A 23,151-nucleotide genomic window follows, 5' to 3' on the forward strand; every position below is an offset into this window, starting at 1 on the left:
ACATGTTGGTATTACAGACTCAGACAGGGAGAGGTCGAAGATGTCAGTGAAGACACGTGCCAGTTGGTCTTACTCACGTCGGCTACGGAGAGCGTGATCACACAGTCGTCCGGAACAGCTGATGCTCTCATGCATGTTTCAGTGTTACTTGCCTCGAAGCGAGTATTGAAGTAATTTAGCTCGTCTGGTAGGCTTGTGTCACTGGGCAGCTCACGGCTGTGCTTCCCTTTGTAGTCTAATAGTTTGCAAGCCCTGCCACATCCGACGAGCGTCGAAGAAGGTGTAGTACGATTCGATCTTAGTTCTGTATTGACGCTTTGCCTGTTTGATGGTTCATCAGAGGGTATAGCGGGATTTCTTATAAGCTTCCGGGTTAGAGTCCAGCTCCTTGAGAGCGGCGGCTCTACCCTTTAGCTCAGTGCGGATGTTGCCTGTAATCCATGGCTTCTGGTTGGGGTATGTACGTACAGTCACTGTGGGGACGACGTCATCGATGCACTTATTGATGAAGCCAGTGACTGATGTGGTGTACTCAATGCCATCGGAAGGACCCCGGAATATATTCCAGTATGTGCTAGCAAAACAGTCCTGTAGCTTAGCATCTGCTTCATCTGAGCACTTTTTTATTGACCGAGTCACTGGTGCTTCCTACTTTAGTTTTTGCTTGTAAGCAGGAATCAGGAGGATAGAGTTATGGTCAGATTTGCCAAATGGAGGGCGAGGGAGAGCTTTGTACACGTCTCTGGAGTAAAGGTGGTCTAGAGTTTTTTCCCCCTCTGGTTATACATTTAACATGCTGGTAGAAATGAGGTAAAACTGATTTAATTTTCCCTGCATTAAAGTCCCCGGCCACTAGGAGCGATGCCTCTGGATGAGCGTTTTCCTGTTTTTTTATGGCCGTATACAGTTCATTGAGTGCGGTCTTAGTGCCAGCATTGTGGTGGTAAATAGACAGCTATGAAGAATACAGATAAACTCTTGGTAGATAGTGTGGTCTACAGCTTATCATGAGATACTCTACCTCAGGCGAGCAAAATCTTGAGACTTCCTTAGATATCGTGCACCAGCTGTTGTTTACAAATGTACATAGACCGCCACCCCTAGTCTTACCAGAGGGTGCTGTTCTATCCTGCCGATACAGTGTATAATCCGCCAGCTGTATGTTATTCATGTCTCCGTTTAGCCACGACTTGGTGAAACATAAGATACAGTTTTTAATGTCCCCAAGCCATAAGACTGTTCGTGTATCACTCTGTGTTTGACACTTGGACGTGTGTTTGTGTGGTCGCACTCACTTGGGGTGTGTGATCTGCACCTCCAGAATGAGGTCTTGAGGGATCTCAAACAGCTCTGGGTCGTTCCCATTGGATTGCAGCAGGAGGGGCAGCACGTCGAAACGACCCTTAGGAGCCTTCCAGCCCTGCTGGATGCAGATCTAGTGACCAAAACCAACACATTTCATAAAGATTTTATATGGACTCACTCAAGTTATTTAGTTGTGTAACTCCTGTTTGGTCGTTTCCACTCCAGTTTTAGTCAGAGCTTTGGCCTTGCTCGGAGGCATGCTATATAAAGACATTGAACACTTTCAGGTTTTGTGATCTACTGTAAGTGGTTCAGTGGGTTGAAACTGACAAGGCAAAGTTTGCGATTTCAAATCCCATGAGGGACACATATTCCATGCTCTTACGAACAATAATTCACTTTGAATAACAGTGACCACAGTGTCATTTTACTGTACCTCAGTGAATTCCACGTTGGCTGGGTCTCCCAGAATCTGACCGTCGGGCTGCTTGTAACCAGCGTAGCGAATCAGCTGTGTGTTCCACACCCGAAAGTCGTGCTTGCCATCTGTCCTCTGAGGAAATATGGTAATGGCAGATCTGGATAGAAACAGAAAACAACCCACCAGCCCCCAGAGAGAAAGTTTAATGATGAGTTTATAGACAGGATCTATAGATTAGCAATGCAACAAATTAATGTCTAATGGTTTAGGGAAGTTTAATTTAGGAGGTTGTGGGTAAGGCAGGTTAGGAAGGCTGACGGGCCCAAAGCTCAGTTACCTTTAGTCCCCCACTACTGAACCTATCCTGTTGGGTTAAGCTAATGCCATGACAGGGCAAAAGGGTTGATTCTACTAATCTGGCTGTAAGTCTCTGTCCCAGAGGAACCATGTGTCTCTGGGCACCAATCTCTATGCTTGCCTTACAGAGAAACTAGTGTCCTCCGTAGTCAATACAAGCCCAAAGAATGAGAGGAGAATTGACAATATAAAAAACTCAGATTGTTTTGGGGTCTGAATCTAAGAAGCAGCCTGGCCGCAGATCAGTTTGTGCTTCAGCCAACTCCTTCATTTGTTGTTATGCCATGCACAAACCCGACAGAGGAGTTGGCTAAAGCTCAAACTGATTTGCTATCAGGCTTCTGCTACATGCTGACTGTGGCTAAGTATTCTTTGATGTATAGTATCAGCGGTCTTTGGGAATGTGATGTGAGGTTAAGTGACTCAGTGCAGTGATGAGTCAGATACTGATAAGTAGGGGAGAGTGGGGTATGTTGAGACATTTGTTACACCACTACGTCAAGGGAAATATAGTATTCTTTCTAACAAAGATAACTACATATATTTCAGGATGTCGTGTATCCCTGGAAATAATCAGAATTCATGTAAAACATACGTCTTGAAAACATAGCTTGTCCCCCCCCAAAAAGTGGTCTCTTGGCACAACTTACCCCGGGTATGGGGTAAATTGAGCATAGGGACAGGGTAAGTTGAGCCGCCTTGGGGTAAGTGGGTGATGGAGTCCTGTGACAGTGGGTGATGGTCCTGGTAGGTCAAAGTTTAATTCATGGAATTGGGGTGTGGTATATTGTATATCTTAAATGTATGCCTACATTCAGATATAGATCTCCCTGTTCAATATCACTTACCCTTCCATTTATTAACCAGTTGTCTGGGACATGGATGTTGTTTCCATGTGCCAATTCATAGGCATGTTCTCTGCATTTGAGGCTACTAAGCCCATGAAACTGGTCAGCGAGATTATTGATATGTTTAGCAAGCTCAGACTCCATGCCATCAGATAAGACCTTGTGTGCCTCTGGATCTGCTACTCTATCATAGCCTCTCTTTCGCACAGGTACATGTTAATTTTCTTTTTTGTCAATGTAACTCTTCAGTGTCATTCATTCGCTTTTCCCCCCATCCCTTGCTGCAGCTCGAATGGACTTGTTCCCTTCCCTCACTTCCTTGGCTGCTCTCTTAAGAACCTCAAGGGGTGCTACACCTCCGCTTGCTTTACATTTGTATACACAGGGCATGATGATGTCTGCTCTGTAACAATAAAAATGCACTATGCATGACACATTGTAAAAATACTACGCATATTATGTGGACAAAATGTAAAATCATCATTTGTATGGGGTATGGTGGCCATTGGCTCAACTTACCAAGGCAAACATTGTAACTACATTAGCCCACACTGCTACAAGAATGCACTTTAATGCTTGGTTTAGGACCTCATATTCTAGCATCAGGAAACCTATAACAAATTAATTTGACTTTGTGAAAATCTGTTTTTTGGACCTTTTGTGTATAGTTTCCTAGAAGCAACGTGTGGCTCAACTAACCCCCCTATGTTGTTTATTAATTGGGGAGTAAAGACTTGGTGTCATGGTGTGTGGTTAGGCTTGGCAGAGCTGTATTGGACTGATCCTGGCTGGGAGGAAAGTCTACCTCACTAGAGAGACGCAGTTGAGATTGACAGACAGGGAACAGAGGGAGACAAAGAGAGAGACAGAGAGATTCAAGGTGACAGAAAGGGAGGGAGATAAAACAGAAAGAGAGCCAGATAGAGAAACTGGACAAAGGGAAGAGAGTGACAGACCAGACGAGCATAGAGAGGAAATAAACACAGAAAAGAGGCCGACAGACAACATTGAGAAAAAGGCACAGGGACAGACAACACTGCCGACTCACCTCAGGTTGCCTTTGTTAGTGGCGTACTTGATGTGGTTGCAGATGTAATTGTACATTCCATGAGCCGTTGTGCAGTCTCTGGCATCGAATACCTGTTAGAAAATCATGTAATGATCCCGCTGGGCAAAAACTGGTTGAATCAAAAGTTGTTTCCACGTCATTTCAAACCCCCTCAAAAAAATCTACGTGAGGACGTTGAGTTGAGCAAATCCAAAACTAGACGTTGAACTGACGTCTGTGCCCAGTGGGATAGGAAATGCTACCACAGTTTAATTGAGTGCAATGTTTCGACCTGAAGGTCTTCGTCACTCATACAAACAACTCAACACAAAGAATCCAAGGACCTCAGTGAAAGCATGTTGTCATTTATGCTATATTGTTAGGGGAAAAAATGAATAGCGGCATACTCCATTAGTGTGATTTGATTCCCATTAGATATCACTTTCATCATCAGCGTTTATTTGATTGTTTCACTACTAACGTTTGACCTGCGATGCCTGGCCTGCCTCCATCAACATGTGTAACGACATCACAGCCAATATGTTGTTGAAATGGTGAAACATCACTCTGCAATGCATTTATTTTTCAAAGTTCAAACTTTTATAATTCAGCACATATTAAATCACAAATATTGCTAGATTACACAGATCATGAATATTCACGGATCATGACGAGAGGCGGGGAATGTGTTGTGTACCTCCAGCCAAGTTGATTTTTTAAGTTTATCGTAATTGATGTCATATTGGCTTAGATATGATGGTAGGGAGATTTGATTTTAATGTAACCGCCCAGTCAAAATCTCACTTTTAAAAGTTCATATTCTGTTAACTCATACCCAAGTAATGTTGTTGACTCATACCCAAATAATGTTGTTGACTCATGTGGCCAAAGCATAAATCTGAAAAAATAAACACTTTAAAAAAGAAAAAAACACCTCAAAACAGACTGTTGTATCTCAAACACACCAAAAATGCTTGCCATTTTCTCATAGAACATGATGTTATCTCCCTGAGGAGAATGAGCTGGCCAATCAGCAGTCTACTTGCATGGATATTTTTTATGACTGGTATACGCCCACACCATTCTGTTGTTGGAGTACGCCCACACCATTCCAACACCGAAAATCTGCTTTTTAAAAGATGCAATGTCACTTTTTTGGGTGACCTGACCAAATTCACATAGAAATGAGATCTGTCAATCTCACTGAAAGCAAGTCTAAGAAACGGTAGATATGTTCTATGAGCGTTATTTCTAATGCTTCCTGTGCATATGTTTGGTTTTTGAGTCTTTTACTTTCGGTTTTATACACTAGCTTCAAAAACAGCTGAAAATACAATATTTTTGGTTATGGAAAATAGATTTCACAGCAGTTTAGATGGTACAATGATTCTCTACACTGTACTTGCTTGTTTTGTCACATAAACTGAAATTAGGCTAACTATTAGAATTTGAGCAACCAGGATATGGAGGAGTGATTTTTGCATAGTGCATCTTTAACATACTTATTTTTAAATTGAAGACTATTTCACTGATATTGTAACTAATTTTAGGTCATATTTCATAAAAATCGGTAAACAATGGGCAGTTACTTTAACATTGAGCATCGAGTTTCTGACCAATAGTTTGGACCACTGAATCCTGCCTACACAGCGCATTTAATCTGAGTTTCCTACCTGTAGTTTGGACCACTGGATGCGTCCTACACAGCGGGCAGCGTTCCTCCAGGCGTGCTTGGCTCCGTAGATCAGCTCAGTGTCCTTCAGCTGGTACGTCCCTGACACCCCAATCTCCTTAGTCACCTCCTCCAGCCGGTCCACATGGGCCTTCGAGCCAAACCTGATGAACACAGCGACGAGGACAGAGAGTAAAGTAAAACAAGGACATGTAAAAAGGATTGGATTTGGAGTATTTCTTGCATTAAAACATTGTGTGCACAGATGCATGAGAAGCACAGAAAGAAATACTCTAAAGTAACACAGATTACTATTTGCATCAAATGTATGTGAGGAAAAACAAAACTGCATTTGTACTACTGGTGGGAATTTTGGCAATGAGGGATGCAGGCAAGTACATCCAAAGGTTCTTAAAGTAGCTAAAGTATAGGGTCAGTGTAACTTTCTTGCCTTTTGATGGAGGTGTAGTACTGGTCTATGAAGTCAGTAGCCAGCGGCAGCAGCTCCTCTTTGGTCCGAGATTCGTCTGGCTTGCGGCTCCCCTGGCTAGGTGTCATGATGGACCCGAAACACACACGCTCAGTGCAGAGCGGCAACTGAAAGGCAATGTGGATGACATCACATCAATGCTTTAAGTCATCAGAGCCTTGAATTTCCTTGTGGCTTCCATCTGATCACACAGCCCAGCCCCCTGTGGCCTCCTGACACAGGTCCTTTGTTCAGTTCACATGGATTCCATAGCACTTGGAAACCCTCTCATCTACTTCTCCCTCCATCTCTACTTCCCCCTCCATCTCCACTTCTCCCGCTTTTACGCTCCCTCTCCTACAGACGTATTCATGTAAGACTAAAGTAGTGTAATTTACCACCCCCTTCTTATCCTGTCAGAACAACAAGTCTAGGGTGCTTGACTTAAAATGTCATGAAGCCCGCTCATTGATCATTCCATTAAATCTGCGATTGGTACATCCATTCTTTGACTTTTAAATTAATTCTATATTATTCAAGAATCAAAATGGGTATGTAACTTATAAATGCCCAATGAGCTTAGTTCAACTGTTGTACCCAATCAGAACCCAAAATATAAGCTTGGTTTTACGCCAATGTTAGTAAACATAAATTCTTAACCATGTTTTGAGGCTAATATCATGGATGGTCATTCCTTGCATCTATAGCTCGGACTATGAATCTGAGAGCGGTTACATTTCTCTAGCCCCATCCCTCAGCTTTTTACCAAAACAGTGGCCGGGTGACACTAATTGTTTGAACTGCAGATTGCCCCTGGACGTATATGTCCAGAATGACTGAATTAGTCATTGAGTCATAGTGGCAGCCTTCAATTGAGCACAGAGAACACACAGACAGGAGAAGTAACAGAGGAAAGAGGGGGAACACACACACAGAAGAAGAAAAAAAAGGAGACGGATCATCACCCAGACCAACCTTGTATGGTCAGAGGAATACAATTATAATTGAAGTGCGCTGTCACTTTGGGTAGCTGTTAATGCAGTCACCAGATTAGTGGCAGAGGGGGAAAGAGGGAGAAAACGGTCGCCCGAGCACAAACCCAGAGTGGAAATGTAACAATAACTCAACAGCGCACCCACCCGCACTGTCCAGCCACTCAGGTTATGTCCCAAACCCCCCTTCCCCTGCTCAACCAACCCCAGCCATCCAATTCAACGTGACGCTCGCTAAAGTTGCAAAGTCACAGAAGTAAACAACATGCACAATTACACGGCCGCTGAGAATGACTAGGTGATGGAAGGAGAAAGCGAGAGAGATATATTGAGAGAGAAAGGGAAAAAAAAAAAGAGGGTGATGAGCGGAGTCAGAGTGTTAAAAATAAAATCACTCGCCTCACAACATCCGCTCGCCATAAGGCTCTGGGCATTCATGCCACGCAGCTGTCCTTTATGGCTGAGACAAAACATTCTGTGATATATTATACATCTGAAGATGCACTATTAGAAGCCTATTCATTGGGATACATAGTAGGCTGTCGTCCGATAAGTCGCTGAAGTAATTAGCTAGGCTGATGTTAAAAGACCAAGCCGACGGCTGTAGAGTTGTCTATTCAGATAAATGGCTATATGCTTAGGTCTTGCGCTAGGGGGTTGCAGTTAAGCACTTTGTGACAAATGTATTTGTAAGAAAATGGCTAGACATGTACAAACTGATTGGATTGATTGAACGGTTAGTTGATTGGCTAATTGATTAGCTAATTGACTAATCGATTGATTGATGAGAGGAAGCCACTGTTCTGCAGACAAGAAAATACCGTTCCGTACCTTACTAGAGCTGTGGTGTAGAGTGTCGTTGTACGTGACTCCAGTCTCCACATTCTTGATCTTCATGAAGCGTGGGCATTTGGAGGGGCTGCCATTCTGGAGAGCCTTGTCAGGGGAGATCCTCCCCTGTGCTGGAGGCTGGAGGGAAGAGACGGATGTTTAAGATAATTAATACATTTTAGTCTGTAGAGTAGCGCATAACGCTTCTACTGAGATGGCCTTCGAACCCACCCCTGAGTAGAGGTTTGAGATAAGAACTTTAGGTAGAGAGGGAAAAGGAGAGCGAGAGAGAGGCTGTTTACACAATTCTGATATTTTGCCACTAATTGGTCTTTTGACCAATCAGATTAGATCTTTGGCAATAAATCGGGGCAAAAAAACAAAATCTGAATTGGGCTGCCTGTGTAAACGTAGCCAGAGACCGATAGAGAAGGTCCCTACCACGGACTCCAAATGGGAGCGCCAACATAAGTCCACCAGCAGCATTCTTTTCTCAGCCTCTTACCGTCTAAATCCCAATTCTGATATTTTTTCCACCAATTGGTCTTTTGACCAATCAGATCAAATCTTTTGCCAATAGTAGGGTAAAATATCATAATTGGGCTGCCTGTGTAAACGCAGCCAGTGAGAGACAGGACACACACACACCCCTCATCACGTAGAAAGGTAATCAGCATCATTAAACACTAGCATGATTGGCTGCTAATTGCCAGCTCCCTCAGCTTGTCTACTATGGTGTGGTTATTATGTGATGATTGCTTGAATGAATGTAATTTACCACAAGTTTGATTGTTGTATTGAATTGATTCTAGTCTCTTAAAGTACTCAGATCTCTCCATGCGGCTGAACCTCAAATCAAAAGGAAATCTATCCCACACCTTGTAATACCTCTTATCATCATCATCTCTCAAGAGGAGTGATTGCGAAACCACGCGGTGAAGGAACCTCAAACAACAGGTGTAATTGTAGCGCTTGCTGAGGGGATGAATGCAAAAACGTCAATCGAGGCCCAATGATTTCAGAGAATAGGAGGGGAGACCCGTCAATTAATTTTGATTCCTCAGCGATAGAAGTGATTCTGTGCCCAGACGAAACGCTCACCCACCCAGCCAGCGATAGGATGCATTAAAAACGTGTTCCATTGTCATCATATCCAAGTTCCTCTATACAGAAAGCTTATTGTGCAGCTAGGCCACAGAAAGAGAGCTTATTACCCCCGTAGTCAAACAGCCAGAGGAAGGCAGATGAGTACAATGAACATGTAAAGTGTAAGTAGGAGCGAGAACAAGTTCTTCAATTAACATTAATAACATGAATCATGAATTGGGGGAATGAAGAAAAACATATTTATTTTATCAGTTGACAGAGTTTGACTGGTTGAACTCTTGGATCTATTCAGCGATATTATGCAGAAGAACACAGGACAAGAGAACTTCTTGCACGGTGCTACTTCTGCTTATCCTGAGGTGCATCAAAGGAGAGCCAAATCTCCAGAACCTGTCACCTCTACTTATTAACCAGTCAATGATACAGTAGAAACTTTAGCAGTGAGCTCAGCACAAGGCACAGCCAGAGTTCAGGACAGTCCTCCCCTAAGGTGAAAAAGAATCATTCCAAGCCTATCGTCAAGCCCTTTCCATCTTAATGAAATACAAATTTCAACTCTACAACCTTGTCATTTGGTAGTTCTGTAGCCTCCCGTCTCTCCTGGTCCCTCGTACGATGGAGAATGACGTATTGCACAACAGATGGACGCCCTGCTTCACCATCAAATTATCAAGGAAATATGGAAAATGGCTGAGAGAATCAAATGGTAGATCCCCACTACGCACGCACGCACACGTATCCCTCCAGACCTCAAAGACCTAAATGGAGGGAACCTCAAAATACCTAATTTGGAGAGGGCCAAATCAGAGGCGAAAGATGAATCATCTCCCTCGGCGACCACAGCTGCACACATTCAATAGTTCCGTCGATCGTTTCTCTCCATCCGGCCTCATTCACTACGAGAGCAGGCGGTTCAAGCAGCCCAGCCTACGTCACAAGTGGGTGGATCATCATGGGGCCATGTACGGATTATGACGCAAACGTGCGTGTAGACGCACACACAGAGCCAGGGGTCTGGCTCTCTCTCCACTCCAGTCACAACCAGACTCTCCATGAAATCCAGCTTACACGTCTCATATGCTCTGACAGCTATCAGCTGGAAGGATCGAATGCCCAAGTGATGAGATCTTGAGCCAAGAGGGGCTTTGCCTTGTTATGATGCTCATTCACAGTCACAGGAAGCTCTAAGAATTCCAAGAACAAGGAACATGCAATGTATAGATTAGGAGGTTATAGAAGCATATGTTATGTGCGACTCTAGGAGATAGCCATGGGCTAGCATACGCTTACACACATACGGGAGGATAGACTTTCACAAGTGGATGCACTCATAAAAATATGCACACACTCTTAGAAAAAAGGGTTCCAAAAGGGTTCTTCGGTTGTCCCCATAGGAGAACCTTTGGGGTTCCATGAAGAACCATCTGTGTAAAGAGTTCTACCTGGAAGCAAAAGGGTTCTACCTGGAACCAAAAAGTGTTTTCCTTAGGGGGAAAAAAAGGTGCTGTCTAGAACCTAAGAGTGCACACAAACATAGTTGAGTGTTTTTACCTTGTCCTTCTCAGAATAAGGGTTGGTGAGCACTGTCTGCATGTTGTTGTCCTTCCTCCACAGGTCTTCACACACACTATCCTTATCAGACGCCAGCTGGGGTGACATACCGTTTCCCATACCAAGGTCCCTGCAAGGCACATATATTTCCGTTTAAGGTAGGGGTCTGTGTGTGTTAACATCTGGTCTTAAACCCCCTATTACGTCTTCACTTTGAGAGACATCAAAACATAGATGAAACGCTCCCCTGAACTAAATCAAAACACTGAGATCTTGCCAAACAATTGCGTAACATACAATAACTAATTTACTACTAATGCAATGACAGTTACTGTGGTGTCAGACGTACAGAAACAATAACCCTAACCCCCTTACCCTAACCCCAACTAAAAAACACTTAGAGAAACAATTCCATTAAAAACAACATACAGATGAAGTACAGCATCTAACTAACATCTATGGGCAAGCAGATATACATCTAACTAACATCTGGGTCTTTCCATGAAATGAGTCCCTTTGATATGTTAAGTAGACATTATGCACCAATATTGAATTGTAAAAGCCTGCTATATTAAATGAAGTGCCATTTAATATAGACCACATGAAAAAAAAAAAAAAAAAGTTTTATAAATGAATAAAAGACTTGCTAAAGTGCAAAAATTATGCATTTTGACATGACCCTCTGTGCACCCTCACTTCTACAGTATAAAGATTAACGCACTTAACCCAAACATTTCTCCAGGTTTTCACCATCATTGTAAGGCCCTAGTTATTTTGTTTGCTATAACATTAATTTCTGAAAATTATTATTTCATTACAGATTCATTTTAGGCACAAAAAAAATAAAAAAAATAAAGTCCGTCATTTTAAGGTCAACCCTGTTACGTGGACTGAACTCTTGTAAAAATAATATTAAACATGAATAGTTAAATCATACTGTAAAAGCAGGCGAGCTGGTTATACTCTTTTTGGCCATTGTTTTGTGGTGGAAAATTGAGTGGGTTACCAAAAGATATAGGCTATAAAAATTTAAAAAAACTCTGAAACTCAAAAATAACAAGAGTAGTTCTTATACAGTGCATTCGGAAATACCTTATTTACATAAGAATTCAGACCCTTCGCTATGAAACTCGAAATTGAGCTCAGGTGCATCCTCTTTCCAGTAATCATCCTTGAGATGTTTCTACAATTGGAGTCCACCAGTGGTAAATTCAATTGATTGGACATGATTTGGAAAGGCACACACACGTCTATATAAGGTCCCACAGTTGACAGTGCATGTAAGAGCAACAACCAAGCCATGACGTCGAAGGAATTGTCCGTAGAGCTCCGAGACAGGACTGTGTCAAGGCACAGATCTGGGGAAGGGTACCGAAAAATGTATGCAGCACTGAAGGTCCCCAAGAACACAGTGGCCTCCATTCTTAAACGGAAGAAGTTTGGAACCACCAAGACTCTTCCTAGAGCTGGCCGCCCGGCCAAACTGAGCAATCGGGGGAGAAAGGCCTTGGTCAGGGAGGTGACCAAGAAACTGATGGTCACTGACAGAGCTCCAGAGTTCCTCTGTGGAGATGGGAGAATCTTCCAGAAGGACTACCATCTCTGCAGCACTCCACCAATCAGGCCTTTATGGTAGAGTGGCCAGACGGAAGCCACTCCTCAGTAAAAAGGCACATGACAGCCAGCTTGGAGTTTGCCAAAAGGCACCTAAAGACTCTCAGACCATGAGAAACAAGATGCTCTGGTCTGATGAAACCAAGATTGAACTCTGTCCTGAATGCCAAGCGTCAAGTCTGAAGGAAACCTGGCAGCATCCCTACGGTAAAGCATGGTGGTGGCAGCATCATGCTGTGGGGATGTTTTTCAGCAGCAGGGACTGGGAGACTAGTCTGGATCGAGGGAAAGATGAATGGAGCAAAGTACAGAGAGATCCTTGGTGATCCTCAGGATCTCAGACAGGGCCGAAAGTTCACCTTCCAAGACAACGCAGGAGTGGCTTCGGGACAAGCCTCTGAATGTCCTTGAGTGGCCCAGCCAGAGCCCGGACTTGAACCCGATCGAACATCTCCGGAGAGACCTGAAAATAGCTGTGCAGCGACACTCCCCATCCAACCTGACAGAGCTTGAGAGAATCTGCAGAGAATAAAGGGAGAAACTCCCCAAATACAGGTGTGCCAAGCTTGTAGCATCATACCCAAGAATACTTGAGGCTGTAATCCCTGCCAAAGGTGCTTCAACAAAGTACTGAGTAAAGGGTCTGAATACTTACGTAAATGTGTATTTTTTTATATAAATTAGCAAAAACTTCAAGAAACCTCTTTTTGCTTTGTCATTATGGGGTACTGTGTGTAGATTGATGATTAAATGTGTTTTTTTAAATCAATTTTAGAATAAGGCTGTAAGGCAACAAAATGTGGAAATAGTCAAGGGGTCTGAATACTTTCCGAATGCACAGTACCAGTCAGTCAAAAGTTTGACACACCTACTCATTCAAGTTTTTTTTTTTTTTTTACCATTTTCTACATTGTAGAATAATAGTGAAGACATAAACTATTAAATAACACATACGGAATCAGGTAGTAACCAAAAAACTAAAAAAAGTGTTAAATGAAAATATATTTTATATTTGACATTCTTCAAAGTAGCCACCCTTTGCCTTGATGACAGCTTTGCACACTCTTGGCATTCTCTCAACCAGCTTCAGGAGGTAGTCACCTGGAATGCATTACAATTAACAGGTGTGCCTTGTTAAAAGTTAATTTGTGGAATTTCTTTCCTTCTTAATGCGTTTGAGCTAATCAGTTGTGTTGTGACAAGGTAGGGGGGGTATACAGAAGATAGCCCTGTTTGGTAAAAGACCAAGTCCATATTATGGCAAGAACAGCTCAAATAAGCAAAGAGAAACGACAGTCAATACAGAAAATGTCAAGTACTTTGAAAGTTTCTTCAACTGCAGTCGCAAAAACCATCAAGCACTATGATGAAACTGGCTCTCACGAGGACCGCCACAGGAATAGAAGACCTAGGGTTACATCTGCTGCAGAGGATAAGTTCATTAGAGTTACCAGCCTCAGAAATTGCAGCCCAAATAAATGCTTCACAGAATTCAAGTAACAGACACATCAACTGTTTAGAAGAGGCTGCGTGAATCAGGCCTTCATGGTCGAATTGCTGCAAAGAAACCACCACTAAAGGACACCAATAATAATAAGAAACTTGCTTGGGCCAAGAAACACAAGCAATGTACATTAGACCAGTTGAAATCTGTCCTTTGGTCTGATGAGTCCAAATTTGCGATTTTTGGTTCCAACCGTGTTTTTGTGAGACGCAGAGTAGGTGAACGGATGATCTCCGCATGTGTGGTTCCCACCGTGAAGCATGGAGGAGGTGTGATGGTGTGGGGGTGCTTTGCTGGTGACACAGTCAGTGATTTATTTAGAATTCAAGGCACACTTAACCAGCATGGCTACCACAGCATTCTGCAGTGATACGCCATCCCATCTGGTTTGGGTTTAGTGGGACTATCATTTGTTTTCCAACAGGACAATGACCCAACACACCTCCAGGCTGTATAAGGGCTATTTGACGAAGAAGGAGCGTGATGGAGTGCTGCATCAGATGACCTAGCCTCCACAATCCCCCGACCTCAACCCAATTGAGATGGTTTGGGATGAGTTGGACCGCAGAGTGAAGGAAAAGCAGCCAACAAGTGCTCAGCATATGTGCGAACTCCTTCAAGACTTTTGGAAAAGCATTCCAGGTGAAGCTGGTTGAAAGAATGCCAAGACTGTGTGTTAAGCTGTCAAAGGCAAAGGGTGGCTACTTTGAAGATTCTAAAATAGATTTTGATTTGTTTAACACTTTTTGGGTTACTACATGATTCCATATGTGATATTTCATAGTTTTGATGTCTTCACTATTATTCTACAATGTAGAAAATAATAAAAATAAAGAAAAACCCTCGAATGAGTAGGTGTGTCCAAACTTTTGACTGGTAGTGTATATGGTTTGCTGTTGAACCAGCCTTCGTTATAGCCTATAGGCATACACTTAAGGGTAGCCTATGGAGGCTTTGGTTTTTGACCTTGTATTTATAAGTTCTAAATACAAGGTCAACTAGCATTATCTAATCTCTCATTTCATGATGGGCATATGGACACGTAGCCTACATGGATTTTTATTTACCAACCTGCTTTTCGTTGGTCTTAAAAATCACCCAATATGCGCTGCATGAATTTTTCACTTTTGCGCTTGTTTTCAAGGACACATCAAATATTGCCACCCCTCCCACATCAACGCAAGCAACGTAGCTCCAGCCGAAAATAGAGCCTTCAGCGTGAAAACAGCTTTTGGTATAAATAGCTCTTCTAGTTAATGTGCTGTTCTATTTCAGTTCAACAGCTATCAACTTATTAGCAAGATGATACTGCGCAAATAGTCAGATAACAGTGAAGGCTGAGTCAATACCCAATACCGCAATTTCATTTTCTATAATCCTTCACCTCTATTGGGTGCTCTTTGGAGAGCCTCTTTAGTGATCGAGCTTCGCCATATCTGAACGTCATCATAGCCCTAACAAGGAAATCAGGTTAGCTAGCCGACTCTTTCCTGTCTCAAATGCCAACACGTTTTCAGTCTGCCCGTCTAAAATACAGGATGCATTTAAAGCTAATTTGTGTTAAAGTACCATAGCTATTAATCAACCACAATAGAATTTCCACAGTGCTTTGGTTTGAGGTAGACTTAAAGTGCATATTACATCCATTTTCCAAAAAAGCTATGATTCATTTGAGGATGGGAGCCAGCAGAGCACACATAGGGGGTCGACTCAGTGCTATTGATTGAACTACTGTATGTACCATGCTCTCTCAATCAGATTTAGATTGGATACATGTACACAGGAGATGTAAGATGTCCGTGTCTACAGTACAATCACTACTGCAGGCCTTTGAGTGGGTTTGGACATTAGTGTTTTGCACCAATAGGAGCTCTCCAAAGAAAATAACTGCAAGAATCAGATTGACACCTTTTTATCAATCCGTCACGGACCAACTGCTCCCTGATGTGAAAAGAAACACTAGAAATGTAGAGATCTATAATTAGCCTGCAGTAGTATTCTCATTCTACCATCTAACCAACTAAATGATCACTGTGTTGTGGTGTGTGGTGATGTACTACTGTGTATGCGTAGTTATGTATGGTCAGGGTCAATAGATCAGCTCACCGGTCCACCTGCACCTCAGCGTCCCTCCTCTCTATGGTCCTCTGTTCCTCTCCGTTGATCTCCCTCTTGCTGTTCTTGATCAGCCGCAGCACCGGCTCTATCTCCTTCAGCATGTCGTTGTTCTCCTCCACACCGTTCAGCAGCAGCGCCCCCCGGCCCCCGTCTCTGAGCATGGGATCTTGGGCTGCGATCAGTGCCTGCACCCCTCCCCTCTGGAGCAGGGCCTCTCTGCGGGAAGGGGTCACCGAGGTGGAGGACAGGTTCTCGATGGCACTCAGCTGCTGTAGGTCTTTGCCTCCCTGCCCCGGGCTGAGGGGGCTTAACGGACAGCAATGCTCGTAGGACTTGGCGGCGGGGAAGGCTGGCCTGGTGACCCTGATGGTCCTCTGACGTCCATCCCCAGACAGGGTGGTCTCCAGGTGGGTGGTGAAGCCCTCAGGGCCCCTAAGGATGAGGACAGCGTGGCTCTCAGGGGACACATTCTTCAGGGTCTCCAGAGCCCGCTCATAGCTGAGTTCCACCAGTGGCTTGTTGTTGACGGCCAGGACTATGTCCCCCACCTGGACCAGGCCACACTCTTCGGCCGCCCCGCCCCGGATCAGGTCGGACACTATGACGGGCGGCTTGCAGACGCGCTGCTTGACAAGGAAGCCCAGCCCACCCACCTTTCTCTTGAAGAGACGCACCGAGATGATGTTAGGCTGCAGCTGGCACACGGTGGGCTCAGACTCCTGCATGATGTCTGGCGGTGTGTGTGTGTAATCAGTGATCTGATGCATACAGAGCAGGAGGAAAAATAAAGAGAGAGAAGCCATGTTGTGTTAGTAAAAGAGGACATGGCCTTGACTTTGATCTGTTTGACAGTGTGTTTACAGATGCAGTGTGAGTCATCATAGAAACATGATATTACACTGAACATTACCGTCTTTGAGTCATTTCGGCTGGAGTGGAAAGTGCTTTAGACATTTTGTTACTGAAAAAAAATAAAACATCAAAACTTGGTCATGTAGGCTATAGTCGTGATCTGTTTGATATAATAACAGATGTATTTTCTTATATATTTAGAAATAGTGAGTAAGATAAAGGCTTCAACGCAAGATGACATCTCGTTTATATTGATACCCAAAACAGCAAAGTCACACACATTTCAAGGCAACGTTTGTATGGCTATGTAACTCTGTCCGAGCCCCCCAGAGGGTATCCCATCCACCAGAACCAGTGAGTTCGGTTCAGTCTGATTCTCTGTGCTCTGAGTCGGAGGGGGACTAGCTTGAGGTAGGCAATACCTTCCAAAAGTGTTGAAAAGTACATAGTGAAGGAAAAACGTATTTGATCCCCTGCTGATTTTGTACATTTGCCCACTGACAAAGAAATGATCAGTCTATCATTTTAAATGGTAGGTTTATTTGAACAGAGAGACAGAATAACAAAAAAATCCAGAAAAACGCATGTCAAAAATGTTTTAAATTGATTTGCATTTTAATGAGGGAAATAAGTATTTGACCCCCTCTCAATCAGAAAGATTTCTGGCTCCCAGGTGTCTTTTATACAGGTAACGAGCTGAGATTAGGAGCATACTCTTAAAGGGAGTGCATCTAATCTCAGCTTGTTACCTGTATAAAAGACACCTGTCCACAGAAGCAATCAGATTCCAAACTCTCCACCATAGCCAAGACCAAAGAGCTCTCCAAGGATGTCAGGGACAAGATTGTAGACCTACAAAAGGCTGGAATGGGCTACAAGACCATCGCCAAGCAGCTTGGTGAGAAGGTGACAACAGTTGGTGCGATTATTCGCAAATGGAAGAAACACAAAAGAACTGTCAATCTCCCTCGGCCTGGGGCTCCATGCAAGATCTCACCTCGTGGAGTTGAAATGATCATGAGAACGGTGAGGAATCAGCCCAGAACTACACGGGAGGATCATGTCAACGATCTCAAGGCAGCTGGGACCATAGTCACCAAGAAAACAATTGGTAACACACTACGCCGTGAAGGACTGAAATCCTGCAGCGCTTGCAAGGTCCCCCTGCTCAAGAAAGCACATTACATGCCCGTCTGAAGTTTGCCAATGAACATCTGAATGATTCAGAGGAGAACTGGGTGAAAGTAGTGGTCAGATGAGACCAAAATTGAGCTCTTTGGCATCAACTCAACGTGTTTGGAGGAGGAGGAATGCTGCCTATGACCCCAAGAACACCATCCCCACCGTAAAACATGGAGGTGGAAACATTATGCTTTGGGGGTGTTTTTCTGCTAAGGGGACAGGACAACTTCACTGCATCAAAGGGACGATGGACGGGGCCATGTACCGTCAAATCTTGGGTGAGAACCTCCTTCCCTCAGCCAGGGCATTGAAAATGGGTCGTGGATGGGTATTCCAGCATGACAATGACCCAAAACACACAGCCAACGCAACAAAGGAGTGGCTCAAGAAGAAGCACATTAAGGTCCTGGAGTGGCCTAGCCAGTCTCCAGACCTTAATCCCATAGAACATCTGTGGAGGGAGCTGAAGGTTCGAGTTGCCAAACGTCAGCCTCGAAACCTTAATGACTTGGAGAACATCTACAAAGTGGAGTGGGACAAAATCCCTCCTGAGATGTGTGCAAACCTGGTGGCCAACAAGAAACGTCTGACCTCTGATTGACAACAAGGGTTTTGCCACCAAGTACTATGTCATGTTTTGCAGAGGGGTCAAATACTTATTTCCCTCATTAAAATGCAAATCAATTTATAACATTTTTGACATGCGTTTTTCTGGATTTTTGTTGTTGTTATTGTCTCTCACTGTTCAAATAAACCTACCATTAAAATTATATAGACTGATCATTTATTTGTCAGTGGGCAAACGTACAAAATCAGCAGAGGATCAAATACTTTTTCCCCCTCACTGTATCTCCCATTGATAACACTGCCCTAATCCATCAAATTTCCTCACAGTAACGTGTGTTTGCTTGTTTACGTCTCTGTCTCCTATCCTGTTACTCTGCTCCTGTTCTCCAGGACTTAGGAGTTCTGCCCAACACCCAGATGTGGATGCACCTGATGTCCTCCATTACCAACCACCCTTCAACTTTTCATTACATCATCTGCAGCTGCTGTTATGATCATGTTGTCATTATCTGCTAAAAAAACGTATTAGTCTATCATACTGGGAACATAACGTGAGATACACAGATTAACTAAAAACCCTAGCACTGCAAACACTCAGAACAAAGAGAGCAGCAGTGCCTGGACTTTGCAGTCTCCCTCTTCAAGTCCCCCTTCCGAGACTGCCTGCCTGTTGACAGGCAGAACCTCCCACCCACACAGCAACCACCAGAATTCTGTATTTTAGTCTATGATAGCCATGTGAGTGTACAAAAATAATAATAAAATCGGAAAATATATGAATGACACAACTGTACCAAAAAATATCAAAGTTGATTTATTAAAATCTTAAATATTGCGAGGTTGGTTTTCACAGCTGTTTCACAAGTTGTTCATTACTGTAAATTGTAACGTATCCTTTGATGGTATTTATGTGTTACACATTATTCATTGTTGTATACTAGGACCTACAATAGATACATATATATTCAACCACAAGGGTGTACTAATGAGATAGAAAAAAAATTATCATAATAGAGGACTACTGAAATTATATTATTTCAGTGTAGACAAGGGAAGGGCAGGTTACAATTAAAACATGACAGCCAGACAAGCTAGTGTATGAATCAAACGGATTTGCATATGAATGGAGTGGAAATTAGCTGACTTCGTGATCTGTAAGGTAAGTAACTTTAACGTGTCAAGCAGATTACGTTTTCTTTGCCATTTCCGAAACGTAGCAACGTTTAAGACATGGATTTAATGTTAACAAGGTACCCAAAAGTAGTTTAAAGTAATGTTCATTTTATTAGCTAAACAAAACTTGTTTAAACAACGAAATTGCAGCGGAAATCAGCCTTGTTTGCATTGCGATGATGAAAATAACTATTTATGCTGTAATGATCTCCAAAATTCTAATCATTAGGTCATCACACCGTTGATATAGCAACGGACGCTAATAGTTTATCGAATCCCATTGTGACGCAGAGGGGGACACTATTTGGCCGGGGGACACCATTTGGCATGACAGACCCAGACTTCCCCCTGAGGGACAACATAGTGAATAGGTGCTGGGGATGCTACTGAACCACCCATGCTCACTGAGAAATGTCTGCCACATAGTTTGACCTGAGCCAGTTGAGGGCAACACTGGAGATTCCCACTCACCTCTCCAGCCGGTCAACAAAGATGTTAAGATCAAGAGTATCAAATGCGGCACAGATCCAAAATAACTAGAATAGAGCATTCACCGACAACCAACAGAAGGCCATTACTGACTTACAATAAAGCAGTGTCCTTGCTGTGAAGTGAGTGGAAGCCAGACTGGAAGTTATTCATACTCAATTAAGCCACCAATTCCTTGAAAATAACTTTTCTAAAATCTTGGATAATACCAAATCACTTTTTTTTAATACGTTTAGAGATACTGTTTGCAGAGATCAGGGGATAAAAGCATGTCATTGTTGTAACCAGAATGTTTGAATTGTGGGATTTCAGAGAACAGGGTAGAGAAGTAGTTTGCCCCTTTAAGGTTTGCAAGCGCTATCTGCAGTTCAAACAATTACAAAGAAGTCACCCCACCACTGATTTTGTAAAAAGCTGAGGGATGGGTCTGGAGAACTGTAACCACTCAAGCTCATGGACAGAGCTATGATAACAAAGGACTGAACATCCATAATATCAAAATTATAGTTCTACCATGTTGAGGCTATACAGCCCTCAAACGCAACTCTGGACCTGAAAGCCAAATCCACTGCGTTTTTTTTTCAATGTTACCCTCTAAATCAGGGACCGATTTAGACCTGGGACACCAGGTGGGTGCAGGTAGAACAGAAGACCAGCAGGCTCCAGACCTTGTAGGGTAAGAGTTGAATACCCCTGCTATACAGTTTTTTATTTTTTATTTTTTACAGAAAACAAGCTTATATTTTGGGTTCTGATGTGGTACGACAGTTGAACTAAGCTCATGAGGCATTTATAAGTTATATTCTTCAAGAATCAATTGATGGATATAAGTAACTTCAGTCTAAAAATGTATGTACAGTGGCTTGCGAAAGTATTCACCCCCCTTGGCATCTTTCCTATTTTGTTGCCTTACAACCTGGAAATAAAATTGATTTTTGGGGAAGTTTGTATATTTGAGTTACACAATGTGCCTACCACTTTGAAGATGTAAAATAAAAAACTTTGTATAACAAACAAGAAAAAAAAAAAAAAAAAAAAACAGAACTTGAGCATGCATAACTATTCACCCCCCCCCCCCCAAAGTCAATACTTTGTAGAGCCACCTTTTGCAGCAATTACAGCTGCAAGTCTCTTGGGGTATGACTCTATAAGCTTGGCACATCTAGCCACTGGGATTTTTGCCCATTCTTCAAGGCAAAACTGCTCCAGCTCCTTCAAGTTGGATGGGCTCCGCTGGTGTACAGCAATCTTTAAGTCATACCACAGATTCTCAATTGGATTGAGGTCTGGGCTTTGACTAGGCCATTCCAAGACATTTAAAATGTTTCCCCTTAAACCACTCGAGTTTTGCTTTAGCAGTATGCTTAGGGTCATTGTCCTGCTGGAAGGTGAACCTCCGTCCCAGTCTCAAATCTCTTGAAGACAAACAGGTTTCCCTCAAGAATTTCACTGTATTTAGCGCCATCCATCATTCCTTCAATTCTGACCAGTTTCCCAGTCCCTGCCGATGAAAAACATCCCCACAGCATGATGCTGCCACCACCATGCTTCACTGGGGGGGATGGTGTTCTCGGGGTGATGAGAGGTGTTGGGTTGGCGCCAGACATAGCGTTTTCCTGGATGGCCAAAAAGCTCAATTTTAGTCTCATCTGACCAGAGTACATTCTTCCATATGTTTGGGGAGTCTCCCAAATGCCTTTTGGCGAACAACAAACGTGTTTGCTTATTTTTTTCTTTAAGCAATGGCTTTTTTCTGGCCACTCTTCCATAAAGCCCAGCTCTGTGGAGTGTACGGCTTAAAGTGGTCCTATGGACATATACTCCAATCTCCTCTGTGGAGCTTTGCAGCTCCTTCAGCGTTGTCTTTGGTCTCTTTGTTGCCTCTGATTAATGCCCTCCTTGCCTGGTCCGTGAGTTTTGGTGGTCGCCCCTCTCTTAGCAGGTTTGTTGTGGTGCCATATTCTTAGCATTTTTTAATAATGGATTTAATGGTGCCCCATGGGATGTTCAAAGATTCTGATATTTTTTTATAACCCAACCCTGATCTGTACTTCTCCACAACTTCGTCCCTGACCTGTTTGGAGGGCTCCTTGGTCTTCATGGTGCCGCTTGCTTGGTGGTGCCGCTTGCTTGGTGGTGCCGCTTGCTTGGTGGTGCCGCTTGCTTGGTGGTGTTGCAGACTCTGGGACCTTTCAGAACAGGTGTATATATACACACTGAGATCATGTGACCAATTTTGACTATTTTGTGTATCCAAATAAAAATCAATTTAAATTACAGGTTGTAATGCAACAAAATAGAAAAGAATCCAAGGGAGATTAATACTTTTGCAAGGCACTGTAGCTACTGCAGATTTCCCCTTTAACCGCAACATTGTAATTTCTCATCCTTCCATTTCTGTTCAGACGTTCTAAATTCACTTTTTAAAAAGGCACAAGTGTGATCATTTAATCAAGGTGAGAGACTCTGGCAGACTTAATTCTTGAGTTTAACTGGTGCCACAGTCAAAAGTAAATATTTTCAAAGTAATGTGCTATCACCTATTTTTGGAAAGCCTTTAACCGACAAAAATCAACAGTAGAATTGAGCAGTTGTTACATTCGATTTGACAGTGTATGTGTGAAACCGCAACGATAGCGATGCATAATCAACAGCGCTAAACAGTCAAAAAATGCGTACTTTTCTGTATGGTGCGTTATGTTTGAATAATCCTAGAAACTCACCTCTGAGAACAACAAGTTCACTGCAACAACGAACTGTTGCAAATACAAGTTATAGATTAACTCCTCTCGTGCGTATTCGTTCTCCTCGGAAACTGCACACACAGGTTGTTCGCTTCGCTCGAGCTCCTCAAGTCCTACTTATGCGTGTTGTCTCATTAGAGTCGCGGCATGCCTTTGCTTCTCTGCGCGCCAGGGTGCCGTATAAATATGGAGCACGAGCGACACTGTGACGAGCGCAGATTGAGTCGTGCGTGGGCATTTATGCCCTGGTCGGTGTAGGGCAGGTTTCTGCCTTTTCACTTCTGCCAAAACTACACTATTAACTTCT

General features: G+C 43.1%; 1 protein-coding gene across 1 annotated transcript in view; it reads right to left on the reverse strand.

Moving 5' to 3' along the window:
- nos1 (nitric oxide synthase 1 (neuronal)) overlaps positions 1–22,920 on the reverse strand; it is a 66,476-nt gene extending 43,556 nt beyond the window's left edge. The window contains exons 1-9 of the mRNA XM_084177318.1: positions 22,824–22,920; positions 15,826–16,595; positions 10,602–10,731; positions 7,944–8,081; positions 6,103–6,248; positions 5,653–5,815; positions 3,980–4,071; positions 1,742–1,883; positions 1,296–1,435 (exon numbers count right to left, since the gene is read on the reverse strand). Of these exons, the coding sequence (XP_084033444.1) occupies positions 1,296–1,435; positions 1,742–1,883; positions 3,980–4,071; positions 5,653–5,815; positions 6,103–6,248; positions 7,944–8,081; positions 10,602–10,731; positions 15,826–16,562 (1,688 nt within the window). The 5' untranslated portion in view covers positions 16,563–16,595; positions 22,824–22,920. The remainder of the gene's footprint in view (positions 1–1,295; positions 1,436–1,741; positions 1,884–3,979; positions 4,072–5,652; positions 5,816–6,102; positions 6,249–7,943; positions 8,082–10,601; positions 10,732–15,825; positions 16,596–22,823) is intronic.
- Between the last annotated feature and the right edge of the window lie 231 nt (positions 22,921–23,151).

This window comes from Coregonus lavaretus (genome assembly GCF_964263955.1).
Source record: "Coregonus lavaretus genome assembly, chromosome: 14".
NCBI classification, from domain to species: domain Eukaryota; kingdom Metazoa; phylum Chordata; class Actinopteri; order Salmoniformes; family Salmonidae; genus Coregonus; species Coregonus lavaretus.